Below are 22,084 nucleotides of genomic sequence, written 5' to 3' on the forward strand. Positions count from 1 at the left end.
TTTTTCCCAAAATTGTGCATGTTTCGAGTACTTTTTTTCCAACTTTGTGATTGTTGCGAGGATTTTTTTTTCAACTTTGTTTTGTCTTGAGTCCTTTTTTCTCCGAATTTGTGTATGTCATTGGAACTTTTTTTTGCAATTTTGTGAATGTTGTGAGGATTTTTTTTCCAACGTTGTGTATGTTGGAGTCCTTTTTTTTCCAACTTTGTGTATGTCTTCAGTACTTTTTTTTCCAACTTTGTGAATGTTGTGATGATTTTTTTTTTCCAACTTTGAGTATGTCGAGTACTTTTTTTTTCCAACTTTGCGAATGTTGTGATGATTTTTTTTTTCAACTTTGTGTATACTTCTAGTACTTTTTTCCAACTTTGTGAATATTGTGAGGACTTTTTTTCCAACTTTGTGTATGTCTTGAGTACTTTTTTTTTCCAACTTTGAGTATGTCATGGGAACTTTTTTTTTTCCAACTTTGAGTATGTCATGGGAACTTTTTTTTCCCAACTTTGTGAATGTTGTGATGATTTTTTTTCCAACTTTGTGTATGTCATGGGTACTTTTTTTTTCCAATGTTGTGTTTTTTCTTCAGTACTTTTTTTTTCAACTTTGTGTTTTGTCTTGAGTACTTTTTCTTCCAAATTTGTGTAAGTTATTAGTAATTTTTTTCAACTTTGTGAATTTTGTGAGGACTTTTTTTCCTACTTTGTACATGTCTTGAGTCCTTTTTTTTTCCAACTTTGAGTATGTCATGGGAACTTTTTTTTTTCCAACTTTGAGTATGTCATGGGAACTTTTTTTTCCCAACTTTGTGAATGTTGTGATGATTTTTTTTCCAACTTTGTGTATGTCATGGGTACTTTTTTTTTCCAATGTTGTGTTTTTTCTTCAGTACTTTTTTTTTCAACTTTGTGTTTTGTCTTGAGTACTTTTTCTTCCAAATTTGTGTAAGTTATTAGTAATTTTTTTCAACTTTGTGAATTTTGTGAGGACTTTTTTTCCTACTTTGTACATGTCTTGAGTCCTTTTTTTTTCCAACTTTCTGAATGTTGTGATGATTTTTTTTTCAACTTTGTGTATGTCGACTACTTTTATTTTCCATCTTTGTGGATGTCATGAGTACTTTTATTTTCCATCTTTGTGGATGTCATGAGTACTTTTTTTTCCAAAATTGTGCATGTTTCGAGTACTTTTTTTCCAACTTTGTGAATGTTGCGAGGATTTTTTTTTCAACTTTGTTTTGTCTTGAGTCCTTTTTTTTCCAAATTTGTGTATGTCATGGGAACTTTTTTTCCAATTTTGTGAATCTTGTGAGGACTTTTTTTCCAACTTTGTGTATGTCATGGGTACTTTTTTTTCCAATGTTGTGTTTTGTCTTCAGTACTTTTTTTTTCAACTTTGTGTTTTGTCTTGAGTACTTTTTCTTCCAAATTTGTGTATGTCATTAGTACTTTTTTTTTCCAACTTTGTGAATTTTGTGAGGACTTTTTTTCCTACTTCGTACATGTCTTGAGTCCTTTTTTTTTCCAACTTTCTGAATGTTGTGATGATTTTTTTTTCAACTTTGTGTATATCTTGAATACTTTTTTTTCCAACTTTGAGTATGTCATGGGTACTTTTTTTTCCAATTTTGTGAATGTTGTGAGGATTTTTTTTCCAACTTTGTGTATGTCGAGTACTTTTATTTTCCATCTTTGTGGATGTCATGAGTACTTTTTTTTCCAAAATTGTGCATGTTTCGAGTGCTTTTTTTCCAACTTTGTGAATGTTGCGAGGATTTTTTTTTTCAACTTTGTTTTGTCTTGAGTCCTTTTTTTTCCAAATTTGTGTATGTCATGGGAACTTTTTTTTCCAATTTTGTGAATCTTGTGACGATTTTTTTTCCAACGTTGTGTATGTTGGAGTCCTTTTTTTCCAACTTTGTGTATGTCTTCAGTACTTTTTTATTCCAACTTTGTGCATGTCATGGGAACTTTTTTTTCCAATGCTGTGTTTTGTCTTCAGTACTTTTTTTTTCCAACTTTGCGAATGTTGTGATGATTTTTTTTTTCAACTTTGTGTATACCTTTAGTACTTTTTTTCCAACTTTGTGCATGTCATGGGAACTTTTTTAACCAAACCTTGTGAATGTTGTGAGGTCTTTTTTTTCCTACTTTGAGTATGTCTTGAGTACTTTTTTTTTCAACTTTGGGTATGTCATGGGAACTTTTTTTTCCAACATTGTGTACGTCATGACTACTTTTTTAACAAAACTTCGTGAATGTTATGAGGATTTTTTTTCCAACTTTGTGAATGTTGCGAGGATTTTTTTTTCAACTTTGTTTTGTCTTGAGTCCTTTTTTTCCAAATTTGTGTATGTCATGGGAACTTTTTTTTTCAATTTTGTGAATGTTGTGAGGATTTTTTTTCCAACGTTGTGTATGTTGGAGTCCTTTTTTTTCCAACTTTGTGAATGTTGTGATGATTTTTTTTTCCAACTTTGAGTATGTCGCGTACTTTTTTTTTCCAACTTTGTGAATATTGTGAGGACTTTTTTTCCAACTTTGTGTATGTCATGGGAACTTTTTTTTTTCCAACTTTGTGAATTTTGTGAGGACTTTTTTTCCTATTCTGTACATGTGTTGAGTACTTTTTTTTTTCCAAGTTTGTGAATGTTGTGATGATTTTTTTTCCAACTTTGTGTATGTCTTGAGTACTTTTTTTTCCAACTTTGTTTATGTCATGGGTACTTTTTTTTTCCAATTTTGTGAATGTTGTGAGGACTTTTTTTCCAACTTTGTGTATGTCATGGGTACTTTTTTTTCCAATGTTGTGTTTTGTCTTCAGTACTTTTTTTCAAACTTTGTGTTTTGTCTTGAGTACTTTTTCTTCCAAATTTGTGTATGTCTTGAGTACTTTTTTTTTCCAACTTTCTGAATGTTGTGATGATTTTTTTTTCCAAATTTGTGTATGTCATGGGTACTTTTTTTTCCAATTTTGTGAATGTTGTGAGGATTTTTTTCCAACTTTTTGTATGTCGAGTACTTTTATTTTCCAACTTTGTAGATGTCATGAGTACTTTTTTTCCCAAAATTGTGCATGTTTCGAGTACTTTTTTTCCAACTTTGTGATTGTTGCGAGGATTTTTTTTTCAACTTTGTTTTGTCTTGAGTCCTTTTTTTTCCAAATTTGTGTATGTCATGGGAACTTTTTTTTCCAATTTTGTGAATGTTGTGAGGATTTTTTTTCCAACGTTGTGTATGTTGGAGTCCTTTTTTTTCCAACTTTGTGTATGTCTTCAGTACTTTTTTTTCCCACTTTGTGAATGTTGTGATGATTTTTTTTTTCCAACTTTGAGTATGTCGAGTACTTTTTTTTTCCAACTTTGCGAATGTTGTGATGATTTTTTTTTTCAACTTTGTGTATACTTCTAGTACTTTTTTTCCAACTTTGTGAATATTGTGAGGACTTTTTTTCCAACTTTGTGTATGTCTTGAGTACTTTTTTTTTCCAACTTTGAGTATGTCATGGGAACTTTTTTTTTTCCAACTTTGAGTATGTCATGGGAACTTTTTTTTTTCCAACTTTGTGAATGTTGTGATGATTTTTTTTCCAACTTTGTGTATGTCATGGGTACTTTTTTTTTCCAATTTTGTGTTTTTTCTTCAGTACTTTTTTTTTCAACTTTGTGTTTTGTCTTGAGTACTTTTTCTTCCAAATTTGTGTAAGTTATTAGTAATTTTTTTCCAACTTTGTGAATTTTGTGAGGACTTTTTTTCCTACTTTGTACATGTCTTGAGGCCTTTTTTTTTCCAACTTTCTGAATGTTGTGATGATTTTTTTTTCAACTTTGTGTATATCTTGAATACTTTTTTTTCCAACTTTGAGTATGTCATGGGTACTTTTTTTTCCAATTTTGTGTTTTGTCTTCAGTACTTTTTTCAACTTTGTGTTTTGTCTTGAGTACTTTTTCTTCCAAATTTGTGTATGTCATTAGTACTTTTTTTTTCCAACTTTGTGAATTTTGTGAGGACTTTTTTTCAACTTTGTGTATGTCTTGAGTAGTTTTTTTTCTAACTTTGTGAATGTTGTGATGATTTTTTTTCCAACTTTGTGTATGTCTTGAGTACTTTTTTTTTTCAACTTTGTGTATGTCATGGGTACTTTTTTTTCCAACTTTGTGAATGTTGTGAGGATTTTTTTTTCCAACTCCTTGTATATCGTGACACCTTTTTTTCCAACTTTGTGTATGTCATGGGTACTTTTTTTTTCCACTTCGTGAATTTTGTGAGGATTTTTTTCCAACTTTGTGTATGTCATGGATACTCTTTTTCCAACTTTGTTAATGTTTTGAGTCCTTTTTTTCCAACTTTGAGTATGTATAGGGTACTTTTTTTTCCGAACTTCGTGTATGTCATGGGAACTTTTTTTTTTCCAACTATGTGTATGTCATGAGTACTTTTTTAACCAAACTTTGTGAATGTTTTGAGGATTTTTTTTCCAACTTTGTGCATGTCATGGGTACTTTTTTTCCAACTTTGTGTATGTCATGGGAAGTTTTTTTTTCCAATGTTGTGTTTTATCTTCAGTACTTTTTTTTCCAACTTTGTGTATGTCATGAGGACTTTTTTTTTTCCAACTCCTTGTATATCGTGACAACTTTTTTTTCAGACTTTGTGTATGTTGTGAGTACTTTTTTAACCAAACTTTGTGAATGTTATGAGGATTTTTTTTCCAACTTTGTGTATGTCATGGGTACTTTTTTTCCCCAACTTTGTGTATGTCATGGGAACTTTTTTTTTCCAACTATGTGTATGTCATGAGTACTTTTTTAACCAAACTTTGTGAATGTTATGAGGATTTTTTTTCCAACTTTGTGTATGTCATGGGTACTTTTTTTCCCCAACTTTGTGTATGTCATGGGAACTTTTTTTTTCCAACTATGTGTATGTCATGAGTACTTTTTTAACCAAACTTTGTGAATGTTGTGAGGATTTTTTTTCCAACTTTTTGTATGTCATGGGTACTTTTTTTCCAACTTTGTGTATGTCATGGGAACTTTTTTTTCCAATGTTGTGTTCTGTCTGCACTCCTTTTTTTTTCCAACTTTGTGTATGTCATGAGGACTTTTTTTTCCAACTCCTTGTATATCGCAACAACTTTTTTTCAGACTTTGTGTATGTTGTGAGGATTTTTTTTCCAACTTTGAGTATTTCTTGAGTACTTTTTTTTCCAACTTTGTGAATGTTGAGAGGACTTTTTTTTCCAACTCCTTGTATATCGTGACAACTTTTTTTTCAGACTGTGTATGTTGTGAGTACTTTTTTAACCAAACTTTGTGAATGTTATGAGGATTTTTTTTCCAACTTTGTTAATGTCTCGAGTACTTTTTTTTTCCAACCCTGAGTATGTATAGGGTACTTTTTTTCCATCTTTGTTAATGTCTTGAGGACTTTTTTTCTCAACTATGTCAATGTTGTGAGGTCTTTTTTTTCCAACTTCTTGTATATCGTGACGACTTTTTTTTCAGACTTTGTGTATGTTGTGAGTGTTTTGTTTTCCTATTCCTGTACGTCATGTTTTTTTTGCCAACTACCAGTATATTGCGAGTACTTGTGAGAGCGTAGCTCAGTGGTAAAGTACCTGCTTGATATGTTTGAGGTCCTGATTTCGATTCTTGGCATCTCCACTGTAAGTCGCTTTTGATAAAATTGCCTGCTAATATTCCCACCTTTGGTAAGTCATGCGTATTTCTTTCCCAAAGTCCTGTTTGTCACGAGGACTTTTTCTCCTACCTTCCTGAATGTCCTGTTTTTTTTCCTACTTCCTGTATGTCATGATAATTTTTTTTCAATTTCCTGTATGTAGCAAGGATTTTCTTCCATCTTAATGTATGTCCCGAGTTTTTTATTTTCCAAGTTCGTGTAAGTCACAAGTACTTTTTTCTAATTTATATGTGGTGACTTTGTCGTGAGTACTTTTTTTTCCAACTTTGTGTGTTGTGAGTGTTTTGCTTTCTTACTTCCTGTATGTCATGTTTTTTTTTCCAACTTTATGTATGTTATAAGTGTTTTCCACCATAGTGAGAGTGTAGCTCAGTGGCAACGTTCATGCTTGGTGTGTTTGAGGTCCTGGTTTCGAATCCTCGTGTCTCCACTGTAAGTTGATTTGGATCAAAGTGTCTGACACTTATGGTATTTTTTTTCCAACGTCCTGCATGTCCAGTTTTTTTCCAACTTCCAGTGCGTCGCAAAGATTTTTTTTCCTACTTCCGGTATGTCGCTTTTTTTTTTTTTCCAACTTCCTGTGTGTCACAAGTATTTTTTTTTCAAACTTCGTATATGTCATGAGTACTTTTTTTTTCACACTTTGTGTATGTTGTGAGTAATTTTTTTCCCACTCCCTGTATGTCACAATTTTTTTTTTCCAACTTCATGAATGTCCTGAGTTTTTTATTTTCCAACTTCGTGTAAGTCACAAGTATTTTTTTTCCAAGGTGTTATATGTAACATTTTTTTTCCAATTTAAAGTTTGACAACATAGACGAAGTTTAAATAAAAAGTACACACACACAACATATAAATTGTTGAGTTTTTTTTCCATCTTCCTGTATCTCAAGAGAACTTTTTCTTTCCAACATCCTGTATGTAGCAAGGATTTTTTTCCGACTTTCTGTGTGTCATGAGTCCTTTTGTTTTCCAAGCCTTCAAATGTCATGGTTATTTGGTTTTCCTACATAATTTATGTCGCGACTTTTTTTTTTTCCAACTTCCTATATTTGATTTTTTTTTTTCCAGTTTCCTGTATGGCGCGTTTACTTTTTTTCTTGTATGTCCCGAGTTTTTTTTTTTCAACTTCGTGTAAGTCATGAGTATTTTTTTTCCAAGTTCTTATATGGCCCATATTTTTTTTTTCCAATACATATGTGGTAAGTATTTTTTTTTCCAACTTTGTGTATGTCGTGAGTGCTTTTTTTCCTTCTTCCAGTTTGTCACATTTTTTTTCCAACTTCCTGTGTCACAAGTATTTTTTCTGACTACCTGTATGTCTTGATTACTTTTTTTTTCCCAACTTTTATTTGTGTTTTTTTTCCATTTCCTGTATGTAACACGTATTTTTTTTCTTGTATGTCAGAAGTATTTTTTTTTCCAAGTTTTCAAATATCATGAGTATTTTTTTTCCTACATAATGTATGTCGCGAGTTGTTTTTTTTCCAACTTCCAACACAAAGATGGAGAAAAAAAGTACTTAATATATAGTAGAAGTTGGAAAAAGACATACTCGTGACATGCACAAAGTTAGAAAAAAAAGTTCTCACGACATAAAACAACTTCGTGTTTGTTGTAAGTTGTTTTTTTTCCAACTTTGTGAATGTTGTGAGGACTTTTTTTTCAGACTTCGTGTTTGTCATGAGTGTTTTGTTTTCCCACTCAGTGTATGGCACGGTTTTTTTTTCCAACTTCAAGTTTGTTGCAAGTGTGTGTGTGTCATAGTGAGTGTGTAGCTCAGTGCTAAAGTTCATGCTTTGTATGTTCGAGGTCCTGGTTTCGATTCCTGGTGTCTCCACTTTATGTTGATTTGGATCAAAGTGTCTGTAACTTATGTTATTTCATGCATGTTTCTTTTCCAACCTCCTGTTTGTCCAGAGTAGGTTTTTTTCCTACTTCCGGTATGTCACATTTTTTCTTTCCTACTTCTAGTGTGTCACAAGTATTTTTTTCCAACTTTGTTTAAATCGTGAGTACATTTTTTTCCAACTTTGTGAATGTTTTGAGGACTTTTTTTTCCAACTTTGTATACGTCGTCAGTATGTTTTTTTTCCTTCCTTCTTTTATGTCCCGAGTTTTTTTTTCAACTTTGTGTAGGTCACAAGTAGTTTTTTCCAAGGTCTTATATGGCACATGTTTTTTTCCAATATATATGTCGCAAGTATTTTTTTTTCCAACTCTGTGTATGTCGTGAGTGCTTTTTTTCCTACTTCCGGTTTGTCATATTTTTTTTCCAACTTCCTGTGTGTCACAAATATTTTTTTCCGACTACCTGTATGTCTCAAGTTCCCAACTTGTATGTGTGTTTTTTTCCATTTCCTGTATGTAACACATATTTTTTTTCCAACTTCCTGTATGTCAGAAGTATTTTTTTTCCCAAGTTTTCAAATATCATGAGTATTTTTTTCCTACACAATGTATGTCGCGACTTCTTTTTTTTCCAACTTCCGATAAGTGATTTTTTTTTTCCCAATTCCTTTATGGCGCGATTACTTTTTTTCCGAAGTTCTTGTATGTCGTGAGTTTTATTTCCAACTTCATGTAAGTCATGAGTATTTTTTTTCCGACGTACAGAAAGTAGGAAAAAAATTAATACTCATGACATTTGAAAACTTGGAAAAAAATACTTATGAAATACACAAAATTGGAAAAAAAAGGACTCAAGACATTTAAATAAAAAAAAAAAGCCATGTAATACATTTGAAAAACAATAATCGTGACTTACATGACGTTGGAAAAAAAATACTTGTGACATACATGACGTTGGAAAAAAAACTTTGTTACATACAGGAAGTTGGAAAAAACCATTCTCATGACATACAGGAAGTGGGAAAAAAAAACTCGGGATAGACAGTAACGTAGGAAAAAAAGTACTCACAACATACAAAAAAAAACTACTCAAAACATACTCGCAACATATAAATTGTAAAAACATTGGAAAAAAAAATATTTGTGCCTTGGAAAAAAATACTTGTGACTTACATGAAGTTGGAAAACAAAAACTCAGGACATACAAGAACTTTGAAAAAAGAGTAATCATGCCATACAGGAAATTGGAAAAAAAGGAAACAAAATACTCATGACTATCAAAAACTTGGAAAAAAATACTTGTGACATAAAAAGTTGAAAAAAAAGAATACTTCTGACCAACAGCAAGTTGGAAAAAAAATATTTGTGACCTTCAGAAAGTTGGAAAAACACACACAAAGAGGGAGAAAAAAAGTACTTAATACATGGAGGAAGTTGAAAAAAGACATACAACATGCACAAAGTTAGGAAAAAAAGAACTCACAACAAATAAAATGGAATAAAAAAAAGGGCCATATAAGACCTTGAAAAAAACTTGTGACTTACATGAAGTTGGGAAAAAAAAGTACTCACGACATAAACAACTTCGTGTTTGTCGTAAGTTGTTTTCTTTCCAACTTTGTGAATGTTGTGAGGACTTTTTGTCCAGCTTCATGTTTGTCACGAGTGTTTTGTTTTCCCACTTCCTTTAAGGCACGTTTTCTTTCCCAACTTCCAACGTGTTGCGAGTGTTTCCTCTTTAATGTGAGTGCAGCTCAGTGGAAACATTCGTGCTTTGAACATTTGAGTTCCTGGTTCGATTCCTCGCATTTTCACTGTAAGTTGATTTGGATCAAAGTGTCTGTTATTTATGTCATACATGTTTCTTTTCCTACCTTCTTTTATGTCCCGAGTTTTTTTTTTCAACTTTGTGAAAGTCACAAGTAGTTTTTCCCAAGGTCTTATATGGCACATGTTTTTTTCCAATATATATGTCACGAGTATTTTTTTTTTCCAACTCTGTGTATGTCATGAGTGCTTTTTTTCCTACTTCCGGTTTGTCATATTTTTTTTCCAACTTCCTGTGTGTCACAAGTATTTTTTCCGACTACCTGTATGTCTCAAGTTCCCAACTTGTATGTGTGTTTTTTTCCATTTCCTGTATGTAACACATATTTTTTTTCCAACTTCCTGTATGTCAGAAGTATTTTTTTTTCCAAGTTTTCAAATATCATGAGTATTTTTTTTCCTACATCCTGTATGTCGCGACTTCTTTTTTTTCCAACTTCCTATAAGTGATTTTTTTTTTCCCAATTCCTTTATGGCGCGATTACTTTTTTTGCGAAGTTCTTGTATGTCGTGAGTTTTATTTCCAACTTCATGTAAGTCATGAGTATTTTTTTTCCGACATACAGAAAGTAGGAAAAAAATTAATACTCATGACATTTGAAAACTTGGAAAAAAATACTTGTGACGTATAAAAACTTGGAAAAAATACTTATGAAATACACCAAGTTGGAAAAAAAAGGACTCAAGACATTTAAATTAAAAAAAAAGCCATGTAATACATTTGAAAAAAAATACTCGTGACTTACATGACGTTGGAAAAAAAAATACTCGTGACATACATGACGTTGGAAAAAAAACTTTGTTACATACAGGAAGTTGGAAAAAACCATTCTCATGACATACAGGAAGTGGGAAAAAAAAAACTCGGGATAGACAGTAAGGTAGGAAAAAAAGTACTCACAACATACATAAAAAAACTACTCAAAAGATACTCGCAACATATAAATTGTAAAAACATTGGAAAAAAAAATGTGCCTCAGAAAAAAAATACTTGTGACTTACATGAAGTTGGAAAACAAAAACTCAGGACATACAAGAACTTTGAAAAAAGAGTAATCATGCCATACAGGAAATTGGAAAAAAAGGAAACAAAATACTCATGACTATCAAAAACTTGGAAAAAAATACTTGTGACATAAAAAGTTGAAAAAAAAGAATACTTCTGACCAACAGCAAATTGGAAAAAAAATATTTGTGACCTTCAGAAAGTTGGAAAAACACACACAAAGAGGGAGAAAAAAAGTACTTAATACATGGAGGAAGTTGAAAAAAAACATACAACATGCACAAAGTTAGGAAAAAAAGAACTCACAACAAATAAAATGGAATAAAAAAAAGGGCCATGTAAGACCTTGAAAAAAACCTTGTGACTTACATGAAGTTGGGAAAAAAAGTACTCACGACATAAACAACTTCGTGTTTGTCGTAAGTTGTTTTCTTTCCAACTTTGTGAATGTTGTGAGGACTTTTTGTCCAGCTTCATGTTTGTCACGAGTGTTTTGTTTTCCCACTTCCTTTAAGGCACGTTTTTTTGCACGCTTTGAACATTTGAGTTCCTGGTTCGATTCCTGGCATTTTCACTGTAAGTTGATTTGGATCAAAGTGTCTGTTATTTATGTCATACAGTCATACATGTTTCTTTTCCTACCTTCTTTTATGTCCCGAGTTTTTTTTTCAACTTTGTGAAAGTCACAAGTAGTTTTTCCCAAGGTCTTGTATGGCACATGTTTTTTTCCAATATATATGTCGCGAGTATTTTTTTTTTCCAACTCTGTGTATGTCGTGAGTGCTTTTTTTCCTACTTCCGGTTTGTCATATTTTTTTTCCAACTTCCTGTGTGTCACAAGTATTTTTTCCGACTACCTGTATGTCTTGAGTATCTTTTTTTTTCCAACTTGTATGTGTGTTTTTTTTCCATTTCCTGTATGTCAGAAGTATTCATGAGTATTTTTTTTCCTACACGATGTATGTCGCAACTTTTTTTTTTTCCAACTTCCTATATGTGATTTTTTTTTTCCCAAATTCCTTTATGGCGCAATTACTTTTTTTCCGAAGTTCTTGTATGTCATGAGTTTTATTTCCAACTTCATGTAAGTCATGAGTATTTTTTTCTGACATACAGAAAGTAGGAAAAAATTAATACTCATGACATTTGAAAACTTGTGATGTATAAGAACTTGGAAAAAAAATACTTATGAAATACAAGAGGTTAGAAAAAAAAGTACTTGCGACATTTAAATTGAAAAAAAAAAAAGCCATATAATACATTGGAAAAAAAATACTCGCGACTTACATGACGTTGGAAAAAAAACTTTGTTACATACAGGAAGTTGGAAAAAAACATTCTCATGACATACAGGAAGTGGGAAAAAAAAACTCGGGATAGACAGTAACGTAGGAAAAAAAGTTCTCACAACATACAAAAAAAACTACTCAAGACAAACTCGCAACATATAAATTGTAAAAACATTGGAAAAAAAATATGTGCCTTGGAAAAAAAATACTTGTGACTTACATGAAGTTGGAAAAAAAACATACTCACAACATGCACAAAGTTAGAAAAAAACTTTCTTTTTTCCAACTTCCTATATGTGATTTTTTTTTCCAAATTCCTTTAGGGCGCGATTACTTTTTTTTGCGAAGTTCTTGTATGTCGTGAGTTTTATTTCCAACTTCATGTAAGTCATGAGTATTTTTTTTCCGACATACAGAAAGTAGAAAAAAAAATTAATACTCATGACATTTGAAAACTCGGAAAAAAATACTTGTGACGTATAAAAACTTGGACAAAAAAATATTTATGAAATACACGAAGTTGGAAAAAAAAGGACTCAAGACATTTAAATAAAAAAAAAAAAGCCATATAATATATTGGAAAAAAATACTTACATGAAGTAGGAAAAAAAAAACTCGGGAAATACATGAAGTTGGAAAAATATCTACTCACGACATGCACAAAGTTAGAAAAAAAATGTACTCACAACATACTTGCAACAAATAAAATGGAATAAAAAAAAGGGCCATGTAAGACCTTGGAAAAAAACCTTGTGACTTACATGAAGTTGGAAAAAAAAATTACTCACAACATAACCAACTTCGTGTTTGTCGTAAGTTGTTTTTTTCCAACTTTGTGAATGTTGTGAGGACTTTTTGTCCAGCTTCATGTTTGTCACGAGTGTTTTGTTTTCCCACTCAGTGTAAGGCACGTTTTTTTTCCAACTTGGAGTGTGTTGCAAGTGTTTTTTCATGAATGTGAGTGTGTAGCTCAGTGCTAAAGTTCATGCTTTGAACGTTTGAGGTGCTGGTTTCCATTCCTGGCTTCACTGTAAGTTGATTTGGGTAAAAGTGTCTGCCACTTATGGCAGGTCATGCATAGTTTTTTTCCAACTTCCTGTGTGTTACAAGTATTTTTTTTCCAACTTTGTTTAAATCATGAGTACTTTTTTTTCCAGGTTTTCAAATGTCGTGATTATTTTTTTTCCAATTTCCTGTATGGCGCGATTACTTTTTTTCCAAAGTTCTTGTATGTCGCAAGTTTTTTTTTCAACTTCATGTAAGTCACGAGTATTTTTTTTCCAACATACAGAAAGTAGGAAAAAAAACAATACTCATGACATTTGAAAACTTGGAAAAAATACTTATGAAATACACAAAGTTAGAAAAAAAAGTACTCGCAACATTTAAATTGAGAAAAAAAAAGCCATATAATACATTGGAAAAAAAATTCTCGTGACTTACAGGAAGTTGGCAAAAATAAAACTCGGGACGTACATGAAGTTGGAAAAAAATCTTTGTCACATACAAGTGAAGTGGGAAAAAAAAAGGACTAACGACACATGCGAAGTTGGAGAAAATAAGTATTCAAGACATAATCGCAACATATAAATTGTAAAAAAATTGGAAAAAAAAATATGTGTCAAATAAGACCTCGGAAAAAAAATACTCGTGACAGACAAGAAGTTGGAAACAAAAAACTTGGGACATACAAGAACTTTGAAAAAAAAAGTAAACGCGCCGTACAGGAAACTGGAAAAAAAAGTCACATATAGGAAGTTGGAAAAAAAATAGTTGCGACATACAGGATGTAGGAAAAAAATTCTCATGACATATAAGAACTTGGAAAAAAAAATACCTCTGACATACAGCAAGTTGGAAAAAAAAAGTCTCAGGACAAACAGGAAGTAGGAAAAAAAAACTTGCTGCATACAGGAAGTTGGAAAGAAAAAGTTCTCATGAGATACAGGAAGTTGGGAAGAAAAGAACTCACGACATACACAAAGTTGGGAAAATAAATGTTTCAGGAGCTACAGGAAGTTGGAAAAAACACACACAAAGCTGGGAAAAAAAGTACTTGATACATAAACTAACTTGGAAAGAAAATTCTCGCAAAATACAGGAAGTTGGAAAGAAAAAGTTCTCTTAACGTACAGGAAGTATAAAAAAAACATATAGGAATACAGGAATACAAACAGGAAGTTTGGAAAAAACATACGCACGAAATACTTGCAACAAATAAATTGGAAAAAAAAGGGCCATATAAGACTTTGGAAAAAAAACTTGTGACTAACATGGAGTTGGAAAAAAAAAGTACTCGAGAAAATATACGAAGTTGGAAAAAAAAAGTACTCACGACATATACAACTTTGTGTATGTAGTAAGTTGTTTTTTTTCCAACTTTGTGCATGTTGTGAGGACTTCTTTTCCAAACTTCCTGTATGTCAAGAGATTTTTTTCTTTCCAACTTCCTTTATGTAGCAAGGATTTTTTTCCTCCTCCCAGTGTGTCACTTTTTTTCCAACTTCCTGTATGTCGAAGAATTTTTTTTTTTCCAAGTTCCTCTATATATCCAATACTTTTTTTTCCCCATCTTTGTATGTTTTTTCCAACTTCCTGCAGGCCACACATATTTTTTTCCCACCATGCTGTATGTCCCGAAACATTTTTTATCCTACTTCCTGTATGTCCGGAGTTTTTTTTTCCAACTTCTTGTAAGTCACAAGTACTTTTTTTTCCAATGTCTCATATGGCCTTTTTTTTTTCCAATTTAAATGTCGCAAATATGTCTCAAGTACATTTTTTTCAAACTTTGTGTGTCCTGAGTTGTTTTTCCTACTTCTGTATGTCCTCAGTATTTTTTTTTTCCAACTTCGTCATAGTTACGAGTATTTATTTTCCAAGGTCTTATATGGCACTTTTTTTTTCCAATTCATATGTCGCATGTATGTCGTGGGTACTTTTTTTTCCAACTTCATGTATGTCACGAGTATTTTTTTTTCCAAGTTTTTGAATGTCACAAGTATTTTTTTCCTACTTATTGTACGTTTGTTTTTTTCAATTCCTTTTATGTTGCAAGTATTTTTTTTCCAACTTGTGCGAGTACTTTCTTTTCCAAGTTCTTGTAAGTCGTGAATAATATTTTTTTTCAAATTTCCTGACTGTCACGCATTTTTTTCTTCCAACTTCCTGTATGTCTTGATTTTTTTTCCAACTTCCTGAATGTCGAGAGGATTTTTTCTCCTATTTCTGTTATGTCACGCACATCTTTTTTCCAGCTTCCAGTATTTCACAATATTTATTTTTTCCAATTTCTTGTATGTGACGAGTTTTATTATTATTTTTCCAATTACTTATACGTCCTGAGTATTTTTCTTCCTACTTCCTGTATGTTGCGAGTATTTTTTTTCCAAGTATTTATTTGGTACTTTTTTTTTTTGGAATTTTTTTTTTCAAACGCATGTCCTATATATATTTTTCCTTACTTCCTGTATGTTGCGAGTATTTTTTTTCCTACTTTGAGTACATTGGGAGTATTTTGTTTTCAAGTTCTTATATGTTTCGCACATTTTTTTTTCCAACTTCCTGTATGTCGCGAGTGTTTTTGTGTCCTACTTCCTGTTTGCCCAGGCTCTTGCCAGTGTGTGCAGTGTGTGCAGTGTGTGCAGTGTGTGGGTGCAGGTGTGTGTTGTTGCCCCACCTGGTCACGTATGGAGTGACACCTGCCGTACTCGGCCTCCGTGCTGAAGGACACGCAGCCGACCAGCCGTGTTCCCGTCAGCGCCGTCACGCCGTCGTCGTACACGGCGAGCACACACAGCTCGTAGTCCCGCGACGACGCCAGGTCGCTGAGCAGGAAGTACTTGTGATTGGCCGGGATCATCCTGGGAGGCGGGAGGGGGCGGGACTTTTAATCCGGCAAGACAAGGGTTCGAACATGGGTGGAAACCACCCAAGTACCACACACACACACACACACACACACACACAGCTGTTTCCCCCAGTTCATAAAACAAATACATTCCTGTATGTTGGTGCATTCATTCACTGTGTGTGTGTGTGTGTGTGTGTATGTGTGTGTGTGTGTGTGTGTCCTTCAACCTGCCAGCTGAAGGTTCAGTGGTGATTCAATGGTCGGGTTCAAGGCGACGGGGTGTCAAGGACAAGGACTCACTGAGATACAAACATATTCAATGTGTGTGTGTGTGTGTGTGTGAGTGTGTGTGTGTGTGTGTGTGTGAGTGTGTGTGTGTGTGTGTGAGTGTGTGTGTGTGTGTTTCCTCTACATTATTCAGCTGTCAGGCGAGGGCAGGACGCCACCTATTTATCAACACTGGAACTGGAGGAGACAAGAGGAGGAATGGAATTATACACTCTACCCTGACCCTGTGTGTGTGTGTGTGTGAGAGAGAGAGAGTGTCTTTATGGTTGTGTATCTGTGTATGTGTGTGTGTGTGTGTGTGTGTGTGTGTGTGCGTGCGTGTTTGTGTGTGTCTGACAGGTCTTTGTGTGTATATGTGTGTGTCAAGGAGAATATAAAACAACACACAAGAGACACAGTTTTCTAAAGGGGGGTTGTGTGCGTGTGTGTGTGTATCTATGTGTGTGTGTGTGTGTATCTATGTGTGTGTGTGTGTGTGTGTATCTATGTGTGTGTGTCTATGTGTGTGTGTGCAGATTTTACTGGATTTATCTCATAATGATCATGAGACTGCAGGAGAAAAAGGACGCGACAGAAAGCAAGGAATGAATGGAGGAGTGAATGAAGGAGTGAATGGAAGAGTGAATGAAAGAGTGGATGGAAGAGTGAATGGAGGAGTGAATGGAGGAGTGGATGGAAGAGTGAATGGAGGAGTGAATGAAGGAGTGAATGGAGGAGTGAATGGAGGAGTGAATGGAGGAGTGAATGAAGGAGTGAAAGGAGGAGTGAATGAAGGAGTGAATGGAGGAGTGGATGGAGGAGTGAAAGGAGGAGTGAATGAAGGAGTGAATGGAGGAGTGAATGAAGGAGTGAAGCCCCAGATGACGTCACAATGAAATGAAGTGTTTTCTGCAGAAGCTGCAGCTCCTCCTTCCTTCTTTCCTTCTCTGGTTCCTTCCTTCATGTCGCTCCCCATTTGTCCTTTGAAAAGCAGGGACATGGTAATTGAAGATGCACACACACACACACACACACACACACACACTGACACTCACACTCACACACACACTCACACACACACTCACACTCACACACTCACACACTCACACACACACTCACACACACACCCTGCATGCCAAAGCCAGTGCTGATGTGGAACAAAGAATCGATACATTCATTTCCTGACTGCTGACACAGGCCTGACTCCTCCTCCTCCTCCTGCAGGTGTGTGTGTGTGTGTGTGTGTGTGTGTGTGTGTGTGTGTGTGTGTGTGTGTGTGTGAGTGTGAGTGTGAGTGTGTGTGTGTGTGTGTATGTGTGTGTGTGTGTGTGTGTGGAGGGTAAACCCAGGCAGGTTATCTGCTGCTCGGGGCCAGAACGGATCAGCAGGAGGTGAATATTTATGTGAAAATTACAACATCCCTCCTCCACCACCTCTTCTTCTTCTTCTTCTCCTCCTTCTTCTTCTTCTTCTTCTCCTCCTTCTTCTTCTTCTTCTTCTTCTTCTGCTTCTTCTTCTTCTTCTTCTATCACCTGCAGGTTTGAGCTCCATGATGGCAGACCAAGCCATGTCAGTTTATTCCAGGGAGGATCTCGTCCAATCAGACGTGAGGGTTCCCCTGGGGCGAGGAGGCCTGATTGGTCGAGGCCCTCCAGGGGAGCGTCGTCAGTCTGAGATCTTCTTGGTCGGACGTGTTCCTCAGAAGGAGGTCCTGTAGAGGCGGCCGTTGCTCTGCGTCCCTACCTTCTGCAGAACTCCATTCAGAAAATGGGCGCTTTAAGGCGTGCCGTGTGTGGCTCTCTTCCTGCCCGCCTCCCTGAACGCCATTCATTCCGGATCAGCCGAACCCCATTCACAAAACCACGGTTTTAAACATTTCCAGGGAAAGGAGACGTGCAAACGCACGCCATCCGTTCGCCGCCATTTCCTTCCAGATCCTCCACTCATTATGAAAGCCGAGATAACTTGACTTGAGCACAACCGTCGCTCAGCCCCCCCCCCCCCGTTCGTCAGCCTGTGGTTCGTCCCGGTTGCGTTGCTAGGATACGGTGCTGACGAGGATCTGCTCCGGGAGTCTCGTCTTGAGATCCCACTTCTGTCCCGGCGGCGCCGCGTTTAAGCCAGTTCAGCATTAAAGTTCCCAGGATGGAACATCAGCGGGCGCCGCATTACAACACGCTTATGACTGTGCAATAACACTGTAATAACAGTCTTACAACAGTGTAACAAGGACATAGTAACATTGAAAAGTGTACAATAACAACACCACTGCACAACAGCAACACTCGGCGTAACAACACCAATAACAGTGTAACAACAATACCAACAGTGTAACCCTGATCTAATAGTGCAACAACACAACAGTGTAACTCCCTAACAACAGTGTAATTACTCTGTAACAACAGTGTCACAACACCGTAATACCAGGGTAACAACTCCTGACAACAATGTAAGAACAGTACAACAACACTGCAGCATATAAACACTGCAGCAACGCTGTAATTACACTGTAAAAAGTGTACCACCACTGTAACAACAGTGTAACAACACTGTAACAACAGTGTAACAACAGTGTACCACCAAACTAGCGCCACAATAACAGTGTAACATCAATACCAACAGTGTAACCCTGTACTAATAGTGCAACAACACTGTCATAACAGTGTAACTCCCTAACAACAGTGTAATTACTCTGTAACAACAGTGTCACAACACTGTGACAACCCCGTAATAGCAGGGTAACAACTCCTGACAACAATGTAATAACAGTACGACAACACTGCAGCATATAAACACTGCAATAACGCTGTAATTACACTGTAAAAAGTGTACCAACACTGTAACAACACCGTAATAACAGTGTAAGAACAGTGTAACAACAATGTCACAACACTGTGACAACACCATAATAGCAGGGTAACAACTCCTGACAACAATGTAATAACAGTGCGAAAACACTGCAGCATATAAACACTGCAACAACGCTGTGATAACACTGTGAAACGTGTATTAGCATGTGCATCAACAGCGTAACAACACCATAACAACAGTATAATTACCCTGTAACACCGCAGGATGAGCATAATAACAGTGTAACACTGTAATTACACTATAACAAGTGTACTACCACTGTAACAACACCATAATAACAGCGTATCTCCACTGCCAACACTGTGACGACGGTGTAGCAACACGGTTTCATGCGTTGCTATGACAACGCTCACCTGTATATGAGGATGTCGTCGGTGGAGCTGTTGTACTGGACCTGGTACATGCGGACCCCGGGGATGTGGTTCTGGGGAGGCCACCTGATGGTGGCCGAGCTGGAGGTCAGCTCCGACACGCTGACCCTCTGCTGCTCGGCCCGGGGGAACCCGCCGCTCACGTTGGACTTGATGGAGGTGGGGATGTCCGAGGGCCCCGGGTCCAGGTCCAGCTTGGGGTCGTAGTGCGGCGAGGGGTTGACCACCAGCTCCACCGGCGCCGTGGCTTCTCCCGCCGCGTTGGACGCGATGCAGGTGAAGGTCCCCGAATCCTACGGGGAGGAAGAGGGGGAGCTTTATTCCAGACATGTATGCTCGGTTCTTCTGGGACGCAACGAGCCGTGGACTCCGGACGGCCTTCACAGCTAGAGATGATGATGAAGAAGGTCCATTTACGAGGACGGCGGGTCAGGATGGAGCTGCGCGGACTCCGAACATCTTGTCCTCGTTTGGGGACACGGGATTCCCGGGAGGCCTCCTGAGATCCGAGGCTTCGGCTCGGACGTCATTATGACAAGATGCTGACGGCCATCCGAGGTGAGCGGGAGCTCGTGATCTTCAACATTAGCTGACAACACGAGCTACGCTAGCATGGAAATATCCTGAGATGAGGACACTTTTGGGGAACCTTGAGAAGGACGAACCGGAGCTTGAGGGACCTGAGCTACAGGAAAGGAGCGTGAGGTTCTGCGAGCTCCACGCAGAGGTTCTCCAGATGTTCTACATACCTTGACGGAGGCTTTGAGGATGTCCAGCGAGCCGTTCTCGTAGCAGAGGGTTCTGGAGGAGTTCCCGATGACCTTGCTGTCGGGGCTGACCCAGTGGGTGGACGGCTCGGGGTCTCCGATGGACCTGCAGCGCAGGCTGACCTCCTGGCCCTCCATCACGAACATCTTGGAGGTGTGGCGGGTGATCATGGGCGGCTCGCACACGAACTCCTCCTGGGGAGGAACGTCGGAGAACGTCAGGGTCACTCAGGGTACCTTCTCCTGACTCTCCAACCCCCAAAGCTCCAACCAGGTTCTCCAACCAGGATCCACCTCCACCTTCCCTTCCTCACCCCACGTGTTCCACGTTCTCCTCCATGTTCCCCCACAACCTTCTCCTGGACCATAAAGAAGTTGTTTACTGCGCCGTCGTAAACCATCTCCGCCGTGCCCTTGGAGTGCTGGAGGACGGAGGATCCAGGCGGCGCCCCGTCTTTTTGTCGCCCGTCTTTTTATTTCCACTTTTAGTTTTATTATTTTGCTTTGTTTTATTTTACGACTCTTATCTTTGTTTTCCCCATTCGTTTATTTATTTTTTTTATTGCCGCTGAATATTTTTCTAATTAAATTTCGCGATTTATTCCCGTGTTTATTTATTTCTTTCTTTCTTTCTTTCATCGCCTCCAGACATTAAAAAAAAAAAACGGGCTAAATTACAATTTAAATGATTATTTTAAATCACAAAAAAAAAAAAACCCTTATTTGTGGAAGGCGGGTCTGCCGACCTCCTTGATGGTCCAGAAGTACTTCCCGGCGAGGTCCTTGGGCGAGGCGCAGGTCTCCAGGTCGTCCTCGCGGGTCAGCCGTCGCAGCCACACCAGCTCGCAGTTGCAGTGCAGCGGGTTCCCGCCGAAGCTCAGAACCAGCGCCGTGAGCGGAGAACCCTTCATCTTGGCGTAGACCGGGGAGCGCAGGAACAGGGGGTCCGGGGGGATCTTCTTCAGCTTGTTGGAGGTCATGTCCAGCCTGGTGGTCAGCAGAATGGGTGTCAGAACATTTTTTTGGACCAAACAAAGATGTTCCCCGCTGCACCTTCACGTCTTCACTCCGTCGTTCTGGATGTTCTAACGTCAGGCTTTGAGACGAGAACCGGACAGGAACTGCAGAGCTACTGACCTGGCCAGTTTGTGCAGGTTGGAGAAGATGCCCTCGGGGACGCTCTCGATCAGGTTGTGGTCCAGGCTGAGGGTGTTGACGCTCACCAGCAGGGCGATGGTCTCCCAGGGGACGTCGGCCAGGTTGTTGTAGCTCAGGTCCAGGTCCTCCAGCGTCTCCAGGAAGTCCTGTAGGAGGAACATGGCCGAAGGTGAGAGCCAGATAAAGACTAGAAGAAGAAGAAAAAGAAGAAGAAGAAGAAGAAGAAGAAGAAGAAGAAGAAGAAGAAGAAGAAGAAGAAGAAGAAGAAGGGGAGGCATGATTCATGGCGGAACTCCCGGAGAAGGTGTGGATCCCTTCCACACCCAAAGATGGGCGGGGCTTGTTGCCTTGACGACGGATGTGTGAGAAGAGATCCCGACATCAGACCTTCTGACCATGGAAGACTTTCACGAAGGCCAGCGGGACAAACCTGTCAATCGACATCTATGGACGTTCCTGTTCAGACGGGGATTGCAGAGCAGGTTCTGGAGGTTCTGGAGGTTCTGGGTGGTTCTCCATCCTATTAGCTCCCTGCACTCCTAACCCCCTGCTCCTGCACCTTCTGGTTGCGAGTGAACATGTGACCACCGCATGGCTAACACATAGCTGACGTTTGACAACCAACTGGCAAACAGATAGCTAACGTTTGACTGTCACACGGCTAACACATAGCTAATGTTTCCCTACCACATGGCTAACACATAGCGAACACATGAGTACCAGACTGGAAACACAAGCACGCAGCTAACAGACAGGTACCACGTAGCTAACACGCAGCTTACATGCAACCACCTCAAGGCTATCACATAGCTACCGCATGGTGAACACACAGCTATTGTTTAATGAGCATGTGGCTAACACACCGCTATCATGCAGCTAACAGACAAGTACCACAGGCAGCTAACATGTGACAACCTCATCGCTAACAGACTACTGCCACATTGCTATCACATCGTGAATGAACAGATACCACCTAGCTAGCGAATGCACAGTGAACATGTGACTACCACATTGATACCACACAGCTAACATGGCTAACGCACAGTGAGCATGTGAGCACCACATGGCTAACACACAGCTAACATGGCTAACACACAGTGAACATGTGACTACCACATGGCTAAC

General features: G+C 37.5%; 1 protein-coding gene across 3 annotated transcripts in view; it reads right to left on the minus strand.

The window, feature by feature from the left end:
- Positions 1–22,084, minus strand: part of LOC147224032 (leucine-rich repeat and fibronectin type III domain-containing protein 1-like protein) — a 102,910-nt gene that overhangs the window by 26,966 nt on the left and 53,860 nt on the right. For all 3 annotated transcript variants that reach the window (XM_086165047.1, XM_086165046.1, XM_086165048.1), the window contains exons 8-12: positions 20,939–21,105; positions 20,548–20,788; positions 19,784–19,996; positions 19,017–19,327; positions 15,352–15,535 (exon numbers count right to left, since the gene is read on the minus strand). In XM_086165047.1, coding sequence (XP_086021173.1) covers positions 15,352–15,535; positions 19,017–19,327; positions 19,784–19,996; positions 20,548–20,788; positions 20,939–21,105 — 1,116 coding nt within the window. The remainder of the gene's footprint in view (positions 1–15,351; positions 15,536–19,016; positions 19,328–19,783; positions 19,997–20,547; positions 20,789–20,938; positions 21,106–22,084) is intronic.

This window comes from Fistularia commersonii, chromosome 18, assembly GCF_037954325.1.
Source record: "Fistularia commersonii isolate RoL2024-O1a breed Wild chromosome 18, RoL_Fcom_v1.0, whole genome shotgun sequence".
NCBI classification, from domain to species: Eukaryota; Metazoa; Chordata; class Actinopteri; order Syngnathiformes; family Fistulariidae; genus Fistularia; species Fistularia commersonii.